Source organism: Solanum pennellii, chromosome 1 (assembly GCF_001406875.1).
Source record: "Solanum pennellii chromosome 1, SPENNV200".
Classification (NCBI taxonomy): domain Eukaryota; kingdom Viridiplantae; phylum Streptophyta; class Magnoliopsida; order Solanales; family Solanaceae; genus Solanum; species Solanum pennellii.
Genome location: NC_028637.1, coordinates 106820735 through 106843200, shown reverse-complemented (window position 1 = coordinate 106843200; position 22466 = coordinate 106820735). Strand labels below are relative to the sequence as shown.

Sequence of the window (22466 nt, the reverse complement as noted above, 5' to 3'; positions counted from 1 at the left end):
CATAGAAAAAATAAAAAAAAAAAAACATAAAACTTCACGAACTCTCAATGACAACAACATACTGAGTTTAATCCCACTGAGGGTAATGTGTACATAAATCAAGTCTCAATGGCAAGAGCAAAATTGGATTCATCGTAGAAATGCATTTAGTCATCAGTCTGACTAGTTAGTGGTAGTTTCAAATGAATATACAAGACTGCACACCAAAAACGATAACTATACAAATTTTAATGCACACTTTGTACAGTGAGAAGCAAAAGTAGAGCATTTGCTGCTACCTTGGCATTCCATAAAGAATTTACGGCACCTCAAGATCCTAGATGGGGAAAAAATGAAGATGACAAAATTAAGTCACTAATTTTGGATCTACAAGCATTTGCTCCTTCCCAGCTTTTCATGAGAATTTTGGATTTACAGGCAGAGTCGAGTCAAAAGAGCTCATTGACGTAGTCACTGAAAAAAGAGAGGCACCTATACAGGTTGAGCGTGTGCCTTCTCATGGATATCCTTCACAAGATCCCTCAGTTCAGGGAAGATCGATATAAGTACAAGTTCGAGGACACCATATGTTAGCTGCTTTAAGCAGATAGTAGACTGCACATTACAAGACAATTTTTGTTGTTAATTTAGCAGAAAACATCTAATAGGAAACCAATGTTCTCACAGAGAGGTCTTACCTGAAGGAAATAATACAAATCCCTAGCACAACGTCTGTACTGCTTGTGCCCTATTAAGCTGACCAAAGTGGCGGGAGCACCATCTAAGAATTTAAAGAGGAACCAGTTAATAATATCATCCCTGGCCCTCTCAAGGCAGGGTTGCTATAAACCCTACCTGTATCTAAGAATTTAAAGAGGAACTAAATGTAGAGTGGCAGGGCAACATAAAGCACAGGGTCAAATTGGTTTGGTGAAATTAAAGATAACCCAACCTAAATGAACATGAACCACCCCCAGTGGAAGCATGGAAATTGTGTGTGAATCAATAGTGTAAGCCATCTAATCCCCAAAAAATAATACCCTCTATACAACTGTTACAGGACCGGGAAACTGGCTAGCTGAAGGAAGAGTAGTGCAGTTTAAAAACAGTTTAAAATGAAGCAACAATGAGACATGAATTTTTCTGACTTTTGCACAGTCCAAATACATAACTGAACAATAGAAAAATCAAGAAAAACATCTTATTTTAAGGAACTTCCATTTCATAAAATAGGCACAATCGAGAGCCACACTTACCATAGAGCATCTTTTTCACATCACTTGCCCTACGAGTAGCCTCAAGCTGCTCCTCAAAAGATCCTGCCTTAGAGACCTTACTTCCTCCAGATTGTTTCGTGCTATGAACAGATCCTTGATTTGGTTCATTGCTGCTTTCAACAATATTTCTTAATTTTATGAAGAAAACGCCATTGGGCCAGAGAACCTAGGAATGCAATCAGCAACAGAACCAAAAAGTCACTTCCAAATAATCCTTCTGCATAATTTCCTCATTTTATAATCTTAAAGTAGCGCAATGTTGACACATAAGGAAGTCGGGAGACAGCCCACAACCAAAGAAATCAAGATGATATTAGTCAAATTCCATTCATTATGAGTATGGCATGCTCCCTAATATTAGTTGACTAAATCATATTAAACTTAATTCTCAAACAAAGAAAAAAGAAACTACCTTCTATAAATCAACGACGTATATAAAAGTGCATACAAAATAACATTTTATGTTGCAGCACAAATTAACATTCTTTCCCCTGACACTAATTTCCAAATGCTGATGTCTTCCTATCTATTTCACATATGCCACATCAAGTTCAAAATAAATATAATGTAAAGAAATACTATCTACATAAGTGCAGTATTGTAGATGGCAGACTTTGAAATCTAATAAGGAAAGGAATTAGCTGAAGTGTCATGCTAAATGAATCATATTAAAATAATTAAATTTATTACATCAATGATCAAAGATCGAATTATGGAACGTTGATGAATTGTCACATGCATTAATTTTATGAAGAACTCTCAAAGAGGAAATCTAGCATTGTAAAAAATTTTAGAGGCATAACATGTCAACTCCTAAAAAAGGAACCTGCACTAAAGTTTGCTAAGAAGGGACTCTACACCATTGTCCTTTTTTGTAATTCCAAACTATTTCTCTCCACCAATCAGGAGTTTTTTTTTCCATTTGTCATCTAGTTAATGCAATCTGTAAATACTGTAAGTCCAGAAGCAGAAGCCAAGAAAAAGTTGCTTCAAAGGTAAGCAAGTAAGATGGAAAAGTTACAATAAGAAAACTAAATGCTTACATCTTGAATCCATTTAATTCCCAAAGCAATAATATCATCTCTCCGTAGCCAATGAATTTGCCTTAACAGCCAATCATCAATAGCATCCTCCATCATTAACTGCATAATTTCCTTTGATATCCAAAATACCTGTCTTCTGCGCTAACAAAAATGGCTTTGTTAGATGCTCGCTAATGATGCCATGTCATGGGAATAATACGCATACAAGATACCATCTGTGCAGGGTTTCGCTAACCTACTGCATAGGTGTGTTACACCTCCCATTTTCTAATTTCCTTAAAAGTCCTAGCGATCTTAATATTAGTCTTTTAGGGGCTTTTTTTGCCTCAACATAAATCCCCCAATTCACCTAAATGTCCATACTTTTATTATTTTCCAGATCAGTAGTTTCATTCCTTTCTCTTCATTCTTTGGTATTTCTCAAACAACCACAAGAAAGGAGTTTGTCAATAATTTGGTAATTTCTGAGTTCAGAGTAAAACCATGAACAATGAGCAATAGGATCCACCAAGATAAAGATTTTATTCAATTTAACACTTCTTTTATACATTCATTCAAATCAGGTCACTGGAAACTAAAACTTTGAGTTCATCAATCAGAAGGCAAGAACAAACAGAAAGGCAAAAATGCAAATCTATAAATGGAAATTCTTACTCTGATCACAGGGCATAAACACTTTTTTAAAGGCAAATAGTATATTTACCCATAATCTGATCAACAAAATTGAAGCATATTAATTCTTACCTCCATTGATGGCACTGTAAATGTTGAAAGAAGACAAGATGCAAAAGGAAAAAAACTTGAAATTTTAAAGAACCGTGGCTGCTCTTTCCCTTATCTCACTAGTGAACAAAGATTGGGTGATGTAGGGGAGGGAAGAAAAAATTGGGAATTGTGGATTTACGGTGAAAATACCAAAATAAAGCCCCAAAAAAGACCAATCTTTAATGAGGTGGCGAGGACATTTACATATTGTTACAATTTTGTTGAAAACCATGTCTAATTTGTGAAATCCTGGATCATCTCCTTCTCTTTTTCATGTATTTCCATGCGAAGCATGTGCATACTTTAGCAGTTCAGCTTTACAGGATGACAATTTGTAGGTTTGGCATAATTTCAAATCAAATATTATATCGACCATTCACCCTTCTAACTCATTTTTAGGAACCAAATTAAGCATGAAGATGTTAAACATGGATGATAAAACTGATCCAATAATGAAAATATCAAAGAGAAGTTAAATATAGGAAAACAAGTCTCAATTTGATACCAGGAGGGGAGGGGAGGGGAAGTAGAGAAGTACAAAACATGTTGTTGTCACCTTAGCCAGCCTCTTCTATTCAGCTGAAAAATCTTGTCCACCAAATTTAAGATAGGTACACTTAAGTTGGGCGGCGTCCACTGAAAGGAAAAAACCCACATGAGAATGAGTAAGCAAAACAGAAGCACGTGATATTAAGGAGGAAAAAAAGCAGCCCAGCACAAAATCAAGAACCAGTAGCCGACTGGGGGGAGAAATAATCAGGGTGGCAATGAGGCTGCGATGGGAGGGTTTAAACCGATGCGTGGCGGGGTGGGTCGAACCAGTTTTAAAAAACTTGGTGAGGTGGAGTGGGGCAGGTTGCAGACTTCCAGGCGAAATTTCTGCTTCCGAACATATTTATTTTTAGCTTTCTCTAAAAAAAATCCACTTCACTGCTATCTCTAATCTATAACTGTTTCTTTTTCACTTGCTACTTCAAAATCACTTTTGATTTTCTTTTTCCATTTATTGAAGAATAATTAGTTGCTACAGATAAAAATACCGATTTATTACAAGTAATATGTTTATTCTAAAGATAGTTTTCTTTCTTTATCTTTAAAATAGAATTATTTGATAATTCAAGTTGATAACAGAGATAGTGAATAACATTGTAATTATTTCTTTCTGTAGTTTTCTTAGATTTTTTAGTGAAGCATGTCATATATAATTAGGTAAAAAGAGTCATACAGTTAGAATGCTTAGCAAAAATAAATTAGTATAAAATCAATGAACGTGATGGAGAACTATTTACTATGTCATTCTAGAAATTTTTGGATCTGTTATTTTACTTACAGTAGCGTTGGACTTTTGCTAAAGCAATATAAAGTGCCCATTTTAAAAAATAAAATTATAAACTTCCCTATTTTAACACAGTAACGGAAGGAAGAAAAGAAGAAAGAAAAACTAAAATAGGCTAGGGTGAGGCAAGTAGGTTGAAAGTAGAAAAATGTTTAGTGGGGTGGGGCAGGTTGAAATTTTAGCAGGTTATAAGACTCAACCCGCCCCATTGCCATCCCAACTGAAATATATCAGATGACATACAGTTGATATCATTTGATCAGAAAGTTAACAAGAACCCAACTTGTAAAGATATCACATGCTGAATCTCAAATAATAGCATGCATCCAAGCACCCCAGTGAGCTAAACAGGCATCAAGCAATTATTACTCTCTAGTTCCTACCAAATTAAATGCTCATAATCATTTTCAGTTGTTTCACAGTTATATGCCTTTCCCAATTTTTTATTGGATAAAGTAATAAGATTTTCATACATGTTTGGGCAAAAACATGCTAGTATATGAGAAGTGTACCAACCCTTCCCTGAAAAAGAAACTTTAACCCCCTTCAATTGCCCCATAACTGACGGGAAAGTTGTCCTCTGGTATGGCCCTTTTGTATAAGTAATCCAATTGAGAGCATTCCAGACATGGGATTAGACCAGACTGTTTTTATCTCACCTAATATGAACCTTAATAAAGTATGATAATCACTCCTCGATACAAATAGCACAATCCAAATATGCAGAAAAAAGATGAGGTCATGCACATCACTTGCATCCCACTGATAAGACATGATTCCTAAGTTCAGATGTCTGTTAGCGCGTCTATTGATCTGCATTCATGTTTCCAGCAGAATAAATTTCCAAAGAGGATCAGAACCTCTATATGTTCTCCCAATGGATATCCCGTTCACTAGAAGTAGAAAAGAAAGAAGAAAGGGATACCTCTGGTGGCACTCCAACTAGATCCTCTTGTTGACTTGGAACTACTGCCAAACTTGTCTCTGAAAATCCTCCAGAACTGACTGATTTACGTTGTAGCCCAGAACCATTCTTCAAATCAGCCACTGAGTTTACCATCTCTTCGTCATGTTTAACCACCCGAGGGGGAAATCCTTTTGAATTCAACTCATTGTCTGAATGCCACCCATTGTCTTCTGAACTAGGTCCTACTTCCTCATGCCCGTGGCTTCCATCTTTATCACCGTCATCATTGTCAGAGAAACTATTAACTGACTCAGAGTTACTTTGTGTTAAAGCCAGTTTATTTATTTCCTCCACGTTCCAAGACAAATTCCTGTCTGAAGTAGAGGTAGTAGGTTCATAAGAAGAAGATGAAGGAGAGCCAACAACTTTACGCATCAAGCCATCAGAAACGCCTTTAAATTGACGCACAATATCATCCACAGCATCATCCACGTTAACTGTCACAAAGGTTGAGTTCAATCAGACTATAACGAATAAAGTAACTATCATATACCAGGTAACTCACTCATTAAGTTCTTTCCTAAGCAATCAGAGAAAGATGTACAAGTATATTAAGAAAAATAGCAATCATCTTTCACAGTTATTTAGCTGACTGATTGAATGTGACATTAACGCTTCTTAAGCATTGGTAAACCCCAAAGCATTCATTACTGAACATTTTAACTAGTACTTACTTAAATCCCTGCCAAGAACAGCCAATCTTTTTCCTAATTGATAGCCTTGAACAAAATCCATCTTCCACATTATTTTGTTTTTTTGCATGAAAATTTTGGACTCAAGAAGAAGTGGTGGTGCCAAAATGGTCAAAGAAAGGCAAGATGAAAACTATGAAAGAAAAGAAACCTCAGCCAAAAAACGGCATAGACTTGCTTTGAGGTATCAAGATCGTAGGAGTTCTAATACCATGTGAAAGTTTGAGCATCTAACCAAAACCTTAAGACAAAAATGAAGTTGTCAAAGACCTTATAAACCTAATTGGATGCTGTTATATACTCGAACTGAGACATTATTATATAACTCGACAACCTTCCACATGTGTAACCAACTCTAGGGATCACTCATGTATTTGAATGTGGACTATTGAGTGCAAGAGTGACCTACAAAGGTAGGCTCAGATATCATGTGAGAGAATGAGATAAGAAAACACATTAATAACTTGACAATTCAGTGAATACAATACACCTATATATAGGTGTTGAATATAATACACAGTACTTGTCCAATACGGAGCAATATGTACCTTAAGAACTTAACTCTATTTGAATATTCTAACACAATTAAATAAGCAAACTATTTGAAGTTTATGATTGTAGATACTAGATAATATTATGTAAAGAGAAGTAGCACAGTGTTTCGCCTCACATTGTGATTTAACAGTATAATACTCTGTTCAAACTTTAGCTTTATAGTTTAGCAAAGCAGACTCCACAACTCACTACAAGAATTAAGCATTATCTGAAGTTGGAAGCAGATACCCACACTGCATACTATGTGAAGAAACTTGGTACAAGTTATTCTGGCCTTCAAATGGAAATGTAATATTGCAGTCATCAACAGGACTACCCTTACCACATTCCATGTATCCGAGTATATAGACGTAAAATATCCAATGGAAACACCAGAGTCATCACATAAATAGAGAACACAAACATGTTGGTTGGAAGAAGTGGAGTACCTGCCAGCGTTCTCATCACTGAAGAAGATTTTCCAAAGGAGTAGTTCTTCATAGACATAAATAAGGTATTAGTTAGGGTTAAAACAAGCCTATAGATCTATATGACATGATGGTAAATAACCTAACAAACTTCAAGAAATAAATACCTTGGAAGAGGCACTGAGAAAATCCCACACTTCATGTTGCTCAGCCACATTGGCAATTGTCAAGAGATCCTGTTAGGGAAGACCTTTTAAAGCAACCAGAAGGCACAAATATTCCAAATAGATATAAAAGTAATGATGTGACATACTTGCAGATATTTGTCGAGCTGAATGCAACGCTGATGAACGAATGCATCTTCTGTACTAGATGAAAATATCCTCTTAGGAGGCAAATGCAATGTGTAATTAGGAATATCTTTCAGGTGTCTATGCAATCTCTCAAAGTTCCTGTATCTGCTTAAACGGCACCCAATAGGAAGATATCAGCTAAGCAGAGCCAGCGGAAGTTGAGAAAAGAACTTGTTCAGTGTTCAAAGGGATTTCTTTAATTGCAATACCAAAAAATTCTGAACACAGTAACATTCAAATGAAGATGTTTTTGGATGATAGGGCACCATTATATAGTTAAAATATATATATATATACATGAAAACAATACCTTCTCTTTACAAACCAAGTACAGTTATTGGCATCTGTAACCGCGATTGAATATACAGCAAAAGATTTTGAGCCCAGCTTCTCAAAATATGCACCCAAAACCTGGGGCAGGATGAAACACTATTGAGCAACAAGAATCTTTGAAGACAGAAGTCAAAGGTAAAATAATCAAAATTTGAGACCATAGCTCATAAGATATGAGCCAGCTTGACTTCTTGGGACACATTTTTGAGTATGAGGGAAAGATTGAGGAGAATTCACATACCCTGCACTTCAGCTTTGGTAGATGATGTCCCTCACCACGAATCACCATGTCTGAAGCACTCATAGTGCTAGGTACTGCATTCTTAAATTCTGTACTATAGAATTCTGATATAATGGATCCTCCATCTTTGCTCATAAACAAATCTTCAGTATTTTGTTGGATGATTAAATCAGATGTACTATTTGATTTTTTAAGCTTACTCTTAGTCTCATATGCAACAATGGCAGAAGCACTGTCAACATCATAGAGAACTCCTCCCTTGGACGAAGCATCCTTTATCAGATCTTGAGACAAATGCAAAGGGTGACTTCTCTGATCATGTGGTTCACCTTCCATTATCACGGCCACTTCAGATTTTTGAGTTGGCAACTCTTTCCCCGCATCTTTTCCACTGCTTGCAGTAATCTTTACTCTAGGAACCTGAACTCCTGTGGAAGAATTCTTTTGGAGTTTTTTCTTATAATTTCTGCCAATAGTCCACATGTTCTCAAGATTTTCAGGCATCAGAACTTCAGTTCTTCTCTGGGAAGCTGCTTCAAGGACACGAGCCCAGTCAGCGGGCCGTGGATGGCTAGCCTCGTCTTGAATCGAACCAGAAATTGAACTTCCTGCACTAGCTGATGATAATTCTCTTCGATGGTCATATTGGCAAAGTGAGAGATCAGTCCCTTGACTCTTGGTAGGTGTTTTCTGTTTGTGATCAGATTCTGAACAAGTGTCTGACGGAGAACCCTGATTGCGATTATGACTTTCTACTTTAGTCGATTTACCATCGCCAGACTCCTTACACCCCTCATCATTATATGCAAGGAAAATATATTCAATCAATTCATTAATATACCTGCAAGAAAATATATCAAGTAAACTAGCAAATGAGTAACAAGTTAATACGGAATGGGTAGCTACACAAATTGAAATGGAGCAGGCTAGATTGATCAATCAAAAATGTGAATTGACTGTGAAATTCTTACTGCCATTTGTACAGTGATCATAAACAGTGAAAGAACAGTCTATCCATATCAGCAGTTAAATCTTAAGAAGCTCCAAGAGCACCTTAGATAGTGAGGAAAAAGCAGCTCTGACTTACAATTAAAAGGCCATAATAACTAATGTAGACCACTAATTTCTCGCCAGCAATACCCCACACATGAATCTAATAGTCTTAACGCTTTTACGGCAAACCAAAGGTCAAACCACGGGTCATTAAGAATTCTTTTACTTATTTTCATTAATGAGCAAAGCACAACCAAGATAACAAGTGGCCCCAATTACCCCAACACCAACCACCTCCGGCAAAACAGGAAGGGGAAATGACTATATTTTATATTATTGGTCTGCCTCCCATAGACAAACTCATGCAGTTCATCATCTTCTACTAAAGTCTAATATGCTAAAAACTTAATGAACTGCAAGAAACTTCAATTTACACAAATTAAGGAAGTGTTCTATGTGTAGAGGGGGGAGATGTACCTAGGATAAGATAATCCTCAATTCACATTATAAAGAGCATCGAACACCAAGGTGATCTCAACTTTTTACTGAACATCTTCAACATGTATGCGGGATTATAAAGGGATAATACTACAAATAACATTTGTTCCGGAGATCTGAAAGGGACTCTCATTTGTCTTTCAGACTGATAAGAAAGTCCATCCAGGACAAAGATCTGTGATTCAAATAACCTTGAAGCAACAATTTCCAAGATAGACAAAGTTACTGGTTAAGTAACCATTAGACCTTTTAAGTTCGTCTCCATGAGGATAACATAAAATTGTGCTGTAAAAGTTTTTCAAACGTTAACATTTCTTCATCAGCTTAAAGGCTATGCTGACAGCAATATTAACAAAAAGGCCCCCGTGTGCTTTACAAGGCTTCCAAAAATTGCATAATGGATTCAGCATCCCCGACAAAAAGCTCTTTACACCAAAAAATAAATTGTAAATAAAGTTCATTTTAACTACTTAGACTAGAAAATAGTTCGGTAAATTTGAGCCTTATCTCATTGTCTCAATTCAAATAACTTTTCTGTATTAGCTGAAAACATATACAGTGTGCTGTGTGCCTATCTTCATGGTCATCAGACACTAGGTGCAATAACAAAAATGGAAAAAGAAAACAAAAACGAAAACAGAGCAAAAATCAAAAATATGATGAGGCAGGAGGGAGAAAAGGTGAGGAGAAGAAAAGTTACTTTCCACAGTGAGCATACTTCTTCTATAGAAGAAGTCATTTTTCCTCCCTCTCCCAGCGCTCTTCCTTAACCTTTTTTTTCCCCAGGTGTTTGGGTGGAGGGGATCAAGATCATCTTTCTTGTTTCTTTCCAATCATCTCAGTACTCAAAAGAAACTAACAAATGGAATCACGAACAGGGAAAAAAGAATCATCAAGCACGCTCTTTACCATACAGAATCACCAAAGAACAATCTAAGCTTTGGACTAGCTGTCTAGACTCTTACTTGTTCAAGTGCAATGTATTGATGACATCCTAAACATAAATACTCAAATTTCATAGGTATGCAGACCTTAATATCACAACCAAAAACAACTACGTTGAATCTAATATATTCCACATGAGAAAACAAAAAATATACTCAATATCCCTAACTGCGGAGGCAGCACAATGAGTCTTCCGGAGGCAGCACGATGAGTCTGAGTCTTAGTTCTCACTGGTAACATTTACTGAACAGTAAGGCGGTAATCAACAGCTTTAGACCCTTACAACCAATTAGCAGCTATACTACAGGGCTCTTTCTTCTCAAAGTAATGCATACACAAACATACAACTTTCTAATTCCATGGTATAAACCTAGTTGGTGAAAGATCACAGATATAGACAAAGTTATGTATACTGAGAAAACAAATTTTTAATGGTTCACATTTGTAAGAGATTAACTTACACAGGGCTAGCAAAATTCAGAAGAGGCTGTATCACTAAAGAAGTTAATAGTTCTCTGGCAATACATCGAACTAAGGGGCTTTGCGCTTCTCGGGGTCTTAGCACAACAGCTAAGATTCCACCCATGAGCCGTTGAAGTACCTATAAAATAAGCATTAGATAGCATGCAAAGAATGTCAATTGAGAAAGAGTCGATTTTTCCATCAGAACACTCCACTCACACCTTGTACTCACTCTCAGCTGATATCAAAGCAGGATGGAGTTCTTTAGAGACCAAGAGATGGTGCTTCAACCTTTCATCCCTTTCTTCCGAAGACAATGTACCCATGACGTCCACGCCAATAGCTGTCTGGTTCCTGCGGAAAAGGTCAAGGTGATCTCCTACCAGGTCCACGACATCCCTAAAAATTAAATAACTTGGTTCAGTTGCTGGTGACTCAAAACCAATACAGCAGACATAAAGTGAGAAACAACAGATAGAATAACAAAGAAAGATTTGCGTTTAAGAATAGCAATGGGAGCAGTAATCAAGGAAATGCCCCACTTTGCCCTAGTAGAGTGGCGAGAGGGGGTCATAAGTGGGAAATTGGGAACAAACTGAATGTATTCTTTCATGACTAAGTTATTGCCAATTTGATAGTATAGTTTAGTACTAGGATTACGAGCAACAGTGAGAATAGTCATTAATTAGCTAAAAGTATTGAGTCTCAGACCACTTCATATTTCTCTCTGTAAGGGGTCGTTTGGTGTAAAGGTTAACACTAAATAGTCCTGGGACTTAATTATAGTACCACTTAATTTGTTGTTGATTGGCAAGTCCGGGACAACTTATCCCAGGATTAATAATTAATACCCCTTGGGTGGTATAGTAATCCCGGGATAACTTATCCCGGGATAAAATAGGAAAATGACATGATATCCCTTTAAACCCTTTTTATACATCACTTTTCACATTCATGAAGGGTATATTTGTAAACACATAACTTGTTCTTGAAATTTATGCCACGCATATTATTTTGAATGCAATAAACCAAAGAACCAATAAAAATGATCTCAACATAACTAATCCCAACATAACTTATCTCATCATAACTAATACCATCACAACTTTTATTCAAACCAAAAGACTCCTAAATTATTTCACTACAGAGAACTTCTTTCTTTAAATTCAACTATGGCAGGCACTACAACGTCTATTAGATGTGAGAAGAAGTAACCAATAAGGAAGGGAGGGCATGGCGGGCAGGGGAATGTGTTTCTTTAACAGATAATGCATATATTGATAGAAAACAAGAAAATAAAAATCTTGCGGTAAGTTGGTGCAAGTACATTTACATAGACAGAACCCACCTATGAAAAAACAAAAAGAAAGGTTCCGTCCGTAAATTCATATCCCTGTAGTAAGTTGGGGATATGGGTTTCCTGCCCCATTGCGTCATCTCTATTTAAGTCAGAGGGATGACTGGGAAATAAAATACCTTGTCAACAGCTCTACAAGGTTAATTCCTTTCACTCTTCCAGATATTTCACCAAGGACATCCATGATTATTTCATGTATCAGCTCTGGTGCCTCTTTGTCAGGCGTAATATCAGAGTACCACAAATCTATCACAAAATCATGCAACACCTTGTCAATGAACTCCTCTGCTGCTGCCTCTACAAGTGGAGAACCGATTTTTCTCTTCCATTTCAGTGTGGGCGGTGAGGAAGAAAGTCGGCTATCATTCATAGATAGCTGCTTCTTTTCTAAGTGCGCCAAGTATGTTGGTGGTCGGACATTCCGAACTTTCCAGCGGAACTCCACTTCATTAAAAAATATACGTGATCCAGAAACCAAGAGTAAAGCTATAGGCAGGTTCATCCACATTGATGTACTGGTGTCTGCAATCAAGAGTTGAATCCAAAAACAACCATGATGCAACAATAGAAAAGCAAATTGACAGTTGTGACAAACAACTCACCACAAAAATTGCATGAATACTCAGAAGTATGATAATTTACTCAAAGAAAGCATGTTGTTGAAGTACGAAGGTTGTAACAAACGTGCAAAACTGTCCACAATTTTTTTTCCTTTTCCTTTTCCCTTTGTCTCCTGGAAACTTTAAGAAAGCTACTTCATTTGTTGAAGTACAAAACAAATTTGAAGTAGCTGAAGTGGTCAATGAAACCACCCACCAGAAGACCACTGACATCATACCAAAACAAAAGGGGCAAACAATTAATAATTTTGAGAGTTTTTCTTTTAAATCCAATCTCACCTAAATTTCACAACGGCGGTTGAAGTTTCTCTGGTAGAGATTAAGGAACAAGACCAACAAAATGAATGCATGTTTCCGTGTACAACAAACTCAGTAACCAATTATTATTTTTTATTATTATTAAGTTAAGGTATTTCACCCACAGAAGGGCATCAAGAAGCTGCATAGTTACGACTTACAATAAAAGGGAAGTTGACAAAAGAAATTTAGATAAAGAAGAAGGAAGTAACCAATGTTTTAATCTTCATTCCAAAAACAACACTCAAGAAATCTCACCAAAAAACTCAAGAAAATGAGTCTTGCAACATCCATTGATCAAAAGAATGCCAAAAACATACACAATTATTGTAATCAAAACACTGTGAGTAATGCTACAACTTCAAACCTGATGCATGTTTAAGCATTCTAATACTAACATCAAATTATAGTTCCAAAACTTAGTAACCAATGTTTTAATCTTCATTCCAAAAACAATACTCAAGAAATCTCACCAAAGAACCTCAAGAAAATGAGTCTTGCAACATCCATTGATCAAAAGAATGGCAAAAAATTATTGTAATCAAAACACTGTAAGTAACCCCACAACTTCAAACCTAATGCATATTTTAAGCATTCTGATACTAACATCAAACCATAGTTCCAAAACATAGTAAACCCATGTTTCAATCTTCATTCCAAAAACAATACTCAAGAAACTCCACCAAAGAACCTAAAGAAAATGAGTCTTTTTACGGCCATTAATCAAAAGAATGCCAAAAACACTGCAATAACTTCATAGAAAGAAATTTGAATAGCACTTACGTGTTAAAAAGTAACAAACAGCAAATATACACAAACCCCACCAAACCGCTCGAACTTTTACTTCTTCGATCAGATCTTGAAGGGTCTCCATTGCCTTCATTGTGACCCCCCAAACCCTAGAATTCTTCCAAGAATTTGAAACCCAATCAAATCCCTAATGATAAAAAACAATAATTTGTTATCTACAGTATCAAAATCATTGATTCATCAAGAATCTTGGTTACTAGTCAACAAGAATCGATAAATTCTGAACCAAAGAAAATTCTGGATTCCTCTGCTTTTGGCTGCTGCGGTGGAAGAGAGAGAAAAGTAGAAGAAAACGTGGGAAAAAGAGAGGTGAAATCGTCGTTGCCGGTTGAAAAACACGTTAGAGCCACCTTCGTTTTGGAGCTGGACAAGCTATTGAATATTATGTTGGATTCTAAATTCCACCATTGTCGGGGAAGAAGAGTTTTGACGATTTTACCCTCTACGACACGCTTCACCAAAATTTAAATTGTTTTTTTTTTACAGGAATAGTTAGTGGTACTACTAATTTATAATAGTGAACAGTGATCTACTTTTTTTTGTTTTAATATTTTTATTATTTTATTTGAATAATTTATAACCATATTTACCATCTCAAAAAAGGATTTATGCGTAATATTATTATCGTCTTTAGATTAAATTATTAATAGTAATTTATAATCATGATTTTATGACGATGAAGAATACATTACTCATATTCTTATCTTATCTTCCAAAAACAAAAAAGGGAGAGATAATATTGTTGCATATGTGGTGGGACCTAGTCCAACTAAGCTGAGAAAAACAAAGCGTTTCTCCAAATACTGAAAAAAATTGAGAGCGTGAGTTTCATACTTAAATTATCATTTTTTAGTTTGAGACTTTGCTTCTTTCAAACTGACTCAATTTTTCTTGCATAGCAATAATTCAGTCTGGATCTCTCAAGGCTTCTTTAATATTTTTGGGAATCACTAGAGATAGATACGCTGAGAAGGCACACATATTTCGTACTCTAGATCTGGTATGAATCCCTGATTCCAATGGTGTGAGGATGTTTTGAATGGGATGAGAACTTTGATGTTTTCAGCCATGAATCTAAGGATTTTGAGTTGATTTAGATGTTGGAGTATCTGATGTTTCTCTCTGTCTCTGTTGGTATATTTTCAATTTCTTGAGGATTTGACTTATTTGTGGTATTATCCTCATCTGATTGTAAATCTTCCAATGGTTTTGGAGGATGTTCAACAGGATTACTTCAGTTATGTATGTAATGCACTTTCTCTTTTATTTGAAAAACATTTGATACACGACATTTTACATAGATAAAATATTTTACCTAGATATAAATTAAATAGTAAAATATTAATATTAATTAAGAATTAAAGATTAAAGTTTTACTAATTATTTTTCTTATCCCACTCCACCACCTCCCCACGTACCCCCTCCCCCCGACAACCCCCATCTTTTTAATAAAAAAAAAAAGTCACTAGCATACCGAATATAACATAAATAACTAAAAAATTTAAAAAGCCTTGTGGCGGCAAGTAAAAATATTTTTGATATGTATATCTAAACACTAGAAAAAATTGAAAACAGAGAGTTAAGTGGGATAGGTAGGATCATTTTTTTAAAGAAAATAAATAATATATAAATAAGTATTTGAGGAGGGGGAGGAGATTAAAAAAAATGAAATACTTCTATAAAAGAAATTTAAACAAAATAAAAAACTTTAAAAAATGGTAAGGNGATGGCGAGGGGTAAGAAAAATATTACATTTTATTTTATAAAGAAAATATTATTTTTTATAATAATTTTTAATTTTTAATTTTAACTAATACTAATAATTTATTAATTTTTTGTCAAGATTAAATGTTTTGTCTATGTGGAGCGTGATGTGGAATTTTTTTAAAATAAAAGAGATATTGTATCACACATACCATGATGAGAGTGGTATAAAAGAGAGAGATATGTTTCTCAAACTAAAAAGTGATAGTTTAGGTATGAAACTCAAACTTTTAATAATTTAGGCATGAAACTCAAAAAGAAAAAAGAAGTATAGTTTAGGTGTGTTTTTAACACTTGTCTCTTCTTTTTTTCTCCGAAATGACTTAATTTGAATAGTGATACTTCTTTATTATCTCAATTTATATAAACTTATTTGATTAGTCATGCAATCTAAGAATGAAAATAAAGTTTTTAAAGCTTGTGATTCAAACAAATTATAAATATTTATGTGGACTTGTTTAGCTAGATGAGTTTATTTATTGGAAATTTTCACATATAGCTACTTAAAAAATAGTCTAATTACACTCGATAGTTATAGTTTGATAATTATAATTCGTGGTTACATTTTATATGGAGGAGAGAGGCATAAGAGAGGGAGAAAAGAGTGGTAGAAATGTGAATTGTATATGTATATTGGTTAATTAGTAATTGTATATCATACACATATATGCAAGAGAGATTGGGAGAGGAAGGTGAATTGTATTTGTATATAGTTGTATATTATACATATGCATTTATATATATGGCAAGCGAGATTGGGAGAGGGAGGAAAGAGGCGAGCGAGAGAGTGGGAAAGAGGTGAACTGTGTGTGTGTGTGTGTGTATATATATATATATATATATATATATATGTTAAATAATTGTATGTTATAGAAATGTATTTGTATATTCTGGCGAATTATACATAAACAAACGTGACTAATTATACAAACTCAAAATTCGTCCACGTAATTAATGTATAATGTTAGTCGCGAGTGATAATTATAGCAAACTATAGCTATGACGGGTAACAGTGGCGGATGCACATTCAAGTGCATGGGTGCTTGAGCACCCATTACATTTGGAGACAACACTAATATACTTTGTATGAATATGTAAATTGAGCACCCATTTTGGTACCAACTTCAAATTACAAATAGTTGAGTACCCATAACTAAGAAATTCTGAATCCGCCACTAATAAGTAATTAAATTGTATAAATTTGTTTAACCGCGTAATTTTCTCTTATTCGAGAAAATAAATCGAGTTAAAAAATATATTTTTTAAATAAGCTTTAAAATATAAGTTCAACTCCTAACAAATAACGGATTTAATGAAGCAGTCAACTTTGATATTTTTATCAAAATGTACATTTTTAGCTATATATACACACACACTTGAGTGTGTTAGAAAAATACTCTATTAAAAATATTTTAATATAGTATGTTATGTTTTTTTTAAAAAAAAATTCAGTTATTAATTTTTGATTGAAAATAGAATTATAAAGTAAGGAATTAAACTTTTATCCAAATAAAAATTTAAATATTTAATCAATTGAGGTATTAATTTATTTTTTTTTTGTACCAACAGGTACTTTTTCATCTTCTTTTTGTTTTTACCTTTTTATCGTTGATTTATGTTCATATGGATAGATAATTTATAGTAAAATAAAATAACATATCAATCATATTTATAGACTATATTTTCTTATAAATTGAGCATGAAGAGGGTAGGTATATATGAATTTGATAAGGTAGAAAAATCGTTTTTAATAAATTTATCTGTAAAAATGATTTGAATCATGTGCAATAATAGCAAGACATATGATTAAAAAAATAAAGAAAAAAAATATCAACAATACAACAATTAAAGATGATAAAAAATAGATGAAATAACAGTAGTAATTGACTTGAAGTATAAGATAACGTTAGTATATGAACAATAATACTTTAATATGTCTCCACATATTTTCACTTTTTGAATGTGCAAGTTTTGTCTAATTAACATTTTACATTAAACTACAAAATTTATCAAACAATCGCTCTATATGAATTATTTTTAATTCTCAGCTATATGTTTTATGCAATAAAATACGGCGTTAAACCTTTATTTCATACATTTTATTTCAATAAATTATGAGATATATTCGTGATCTCTCAATTTTATCTTAAACTGGTAAATTTAGTTGCATTTCGCGCGAATATAAATAACTCGTTTAATTTGTCAAAAAAGAACTAAAATAGTATTGATAAAAGTTTTGTGAAGGTTCTCTGTTGTGTTTAATTCAAATATATCATATTTGAAGTCTTAATCAAATTTAAATATTATTTAAATTTTTGTAGCGGTTATAATTTTAAATCGCTTAAGCTAAGAGTTCACATTCAATGATCTCAGCCTATAATTTTATTGGATATGTGTATGCCATGCTTTTATAATTTTATACAATTTTTTTTAAATCTATCTTTTATTCTCTCTTTTTTTTTGTATCTTTCTCGCAAAATTAAAGAATTTAAACCCAAATAAACTTGTAAATTTTGAAAGCTCAGAACATCAAAATGTCATTATCCTCCTTGTTCATTAAATCAAAATAATTTTTAAATATTTATTATGGTTCAAGAAGATCAATATAATTTTATAAAAATTACTTTTTTCCTCCAAATATTGTAGTCTTTTACTATTTTCTTTTTAATGTTCATATTCTTCAAAAGTTATCCTTTCTTCAGTAATGATGAATCAACTCTCTTTTCATCTTTCAAGTCTTAGACTAATTTTTACTACAATGTAACATACTTATAAATTTATATAAAAAGAATAAATTGAGAGATATAAAAACCTCAATTACACAACGACTGTAAAGTATTTGAAAAAATTAATTATTTGAAATAATCTCTTAAATGCATATAATAAATTTGAGAAAAACTTTTTTAAAATTTTTTATCAAAATCCCCATAGCAAGAAAGTTGAGTCCTTTTTTATACTTTTTTTTACGAAAAAAAGCTTATTATTGTAGCATATGCATACAAATTATATTATTTATTTTGAGATAAGGAAAATATCAAATTTTATTGACTTGTCATATGCATTCAAAGCATGAAGATAATCATACTTTATCAATTTCCTTTTATTTTTTCAATTTGTAAATTAAATATGAATTTAGTATGTCATTATTATTTCTATTAAAGTTAGGATATTATCCTGACAAATAAAATGTGAGATTACTATATTTGAATTAATATTATAACCTTTTCATTTATACTAGTTTGAAAGAGTAAAAGAGAATAGTAACAAAATTTGCATATGTTAATTAGTGTGTTCATCAAACTTGAACTTAAATCTCAAATATTGTCATATGTTCATCTTATCTTTCACCATAAACAATAAAAATGATTCACATAAAATATAAAGAATAAAAAAAAATCACCAACAATAATGAAGAAAATAACATATACAAGAAATATTGAAGGAAAAACACTATAAATAAGAGACATCAACTAAACTAAAATAAAACAAATAATATTACCTATTTTTTTTTTTTTGAATTTTGAATTTGAATTCTCACAAACAACATAGACATATGCTCATCCTATCTTTCATATAGTAAACAAAAAAAAAGTTAATCACAAATAATTTAAACATTATAAAATTAGGCATAACAAAGTGATTTACTTAAGTGTAAATACAATCAAGAAAGAAAGAAATTCTTATCATTGGTGAGGATGATATACTTTAGTATTTATAGTAATCAATAAATTTGTAACTTAATTAAATAATATGAATTAAAAAAAAATAATATAGTAATAAATAAAATTGTAACGTACATTGGTGTTAATTGTCTTAATTGTAATATAATAAATAAAAATAACACCCTATACACATTAAGGCTATATGTATCGAATTATAAACATATTTTTTAAAAATAAATTACTTATAGCAAATTATTACCGAGTTATAGCATATCAATTAAAAATAAACTATAAGTAATTATTTAAAAATTAATTAATATGTTGAAATATTTTTATTTTTACAACTACCTTTTTTAAAACAAACTCTTTAAATTTTTAAACAGATTATAAGTATTAATAGTTTACATTTACCTTTTTAAAATAAATAATAAATTAATATTAATAGTACAGTTACCTTTTTGAAATAAAAAACTAAATTTTAGATATTTGATTTTAATTAACTTCCTACTTTACTGTTGCTCAATAATAACTCACCCCATCACAGCCTATACACGATCATTATTCATTTTTCCCAACACGCCTCACAAATCACTTTCTTCTCCAAAATCACAACTTAAAGATCCACAATTACTCTTTCACAACACGATTCAAATAATATTTTACGTTTTTAGAACCTTCATAAAGTATTTTTTGTTAAGTGTCGAAGAAAATTAGTGGAACACCCTGTAAAAGTCGAAGACTGATTGAGGAGTCATCATCTGATGATTTTCATGTTCCTTTGTTAATATTTTGACTCGAACTCTACCGCACAAATCCATTGAAAAAGAGACGATAGTTCTGTTAAATCGAAGCTTCAAAAAAAAAAAAACGAAACAAAGGAAAGAGGGTCTCCAAAGAAAGGGAAAAGAGAAAGGGAAAAGCTATTCAAACATCTTCAGAATCTGATTCTGACTTTGTTGATGAAATAAAAAGTAAAAAATCAAAAAAATCAACAGAATCAAAAAAGGAGTCAGAGATACAAACTACAAAGAAAGCCAAAAAAGTTATTAAGGTCACTAAAATGATTAATTTAAAATTTTGGTTGAAATGTTATATGTAGGTGAGTTTAATTTTTCATTTTGTTTGACAATTGAAATTTGTATGAGTTATGTATAAATTGATTTTTTAGTATTTTATATGAATTTAATTTTTGATTTTGTTTGACAATTGTATTTTGTATGAATTATGTATGAGTTATGTATGAATTATGTATGAATTGATTTTTTAGCTTTGTATGCGAATACTTTATGAGTTTCATAGTCACACTGTAGAATTTTGACAATTATAATATGTATTACCATTGTATAATTTATGTATGAATTGATGTATTAGTTCTGTATGAGTACTATTTTGTGGTTTGAAAGTCACAGATTAGTTTTTTAACAATTGCAATATGTATTAAGGGTCCTTTTAGTTACAGTATAAGAGGGCATGTTATTCATGTATAAAACATTGCATTAATTTTACTATGTTTGGTAAAAGTTTTTGATTAGGTTGAAAAGTCAACATAACTTATACAATGTTTGGTTGTATTTTTGTAGTTCTACATAATTAATAACAACATAACTTATGAGTGAATCTATGTATTAAGTTATGTAGGGTAGAATGTGGAATAAGTTATGTGGGTATTAGTTATACATGTATTAAAATGACAAATTACATATTTACCCTGTTAATTTTATTTTATTATTTTTAATTGAAAACTTTATTGTTTTTCTATATATAGGTTTGTTGTTTTTATTTCTTTTTATATTTAAATCACTTTTTTATTTATTTTAATTTATTTTATTTTTTAGAATTGGAAACTATATTGTTTCCTATCAAGATGTGTTGTTTTTATTTCTTATTATATATAAATTATAATCATTTCTTTTTATACTTACCGTTTTGATTGATTTATGCAAATATAAATATTTTTTAATACTAAAAATTGATTGTATATTTTAAACGGTACATATGCTAATCAAATATTAGCATTATATATTATTCAATATATTTTACATTTTATTAGCATGTATTATTATTTTGTAAATAATATATACTAATAATTTACTACAAGTTTAATATCTAATAGTTAATAACTCATGTATTATAATTTCTACGTAACTAAATAATATCTACATAACTAATATCCACATAGCTAATACCCGCATAACTAAAACCAACATAACTAAACTTGCATAACTAAACCCTGCATAATTAATATCTATATAACTTAACCCTTGCACAGCTAATACCTGCATAACTAAACCGTGCATAACTAATACCTACATAACTAAACCCTGCATAACTAATACCTATATAACTAAACCCTGCATAACTAATACCTACATAACTAAACCCTACGTAGCTAATACCTGCATAATTAAACCCTTCATAACTAAACTCTGCATAGCTAATACCTGCATAACTCTAACCAGTAACCAAACAGCCCCTAATATTGTATGAATTCTAGTGTATTGATGTATTACTGTTACATGAATTGATTTGGTTGTTCATTTATATGGCAGTGTTTGAATAATGTTTGAATTGATATATAAATTGATGTATTACTGTTGTATGATTTGTGGATGAAAGTACCTTAGAATTTCATTTCATGCTTTCTATATGAATTGATTTGTTTGTACATTCATATGGTAGTGTATGAATGATGTTTATATAAAATTATATATTTCGTTAAACGTCTTAATTTAGTATTACCAATTTTATAGGAGAAGAAGGTACACACACATTGGTCTTCATGTACCAACATGAACGTGTTCGCTTATCTGTTGACCTTCCTCGGTCAAGATAGGTTCCAATAATTCATGCAAGAAGCACCATTTGAGTTTTTTTTTTTATGAATTACATAACATAAAAATTCAATATCAATTATTGCGTCATATTTTATTCCTCTTGAATCTAAAAATGACAGAGATGACATGTTTGTAATCAATGTAAATGATACAGAGTTACACATTTAATACAAATATCATACAACAATGATTCACAACGTTATAATTAATTCTTTATTAATTATTTACTAAACATACTGTAAAATGAATTTCCTTTTTTTAATTTTTTCATAAAAC

At 32.2% G+C, this 22466-nt stretch overlaps 1 protein-coding gene across 2 annotated transcripts; it reads right to left on the bottom strand.

Moving 5' to 3' along the window:
* Window positions 1–48: 48 nt before the first annotated feature.
* Window positions 49–14398, bottom strand: LOC107032641. 2 transcript variants are annotated; one of them, XM_015234232.2, is made up of 15 exons: window positions 13904–14398; window positions 12323–12725; window positions 11068–11245; window positions 10846–10985; window positions 7949–8789; window positions 7685–7785; window positions 7335–7479; window positions 7189–7257; window positions 7043–7088; window positions 5326–5804; window positions 3621–3700; window positions 2300–2435; window positions 1236–1422; window positions 678–760; window positions 49–594 (listed from the first exon to the last, which is right to left on the bottom strand). In XM_015234232.2, exons 1-15 carry the CDS (start codon window positions 14001–14003, stop codon window positions 472–474), a joined length of 3111 nt encoding a protein of 1036 aa, XP_015089718.1. In that variant the 5' UTR covers window positions 14004–14398; the 3' UTR covers window positions 49–471. The 2 variants fall into 2 exon arrangements, with proteins under 2 accessions (XP_015089718.1, XP_027775053.1); XM_027919252.1 differs by lacking the exon at window positions 13904–14398 and having other exon boundaries at window positions 12195–12327.
* Window positions 14399–22466: the final 8068 nt, after the last annotated feature.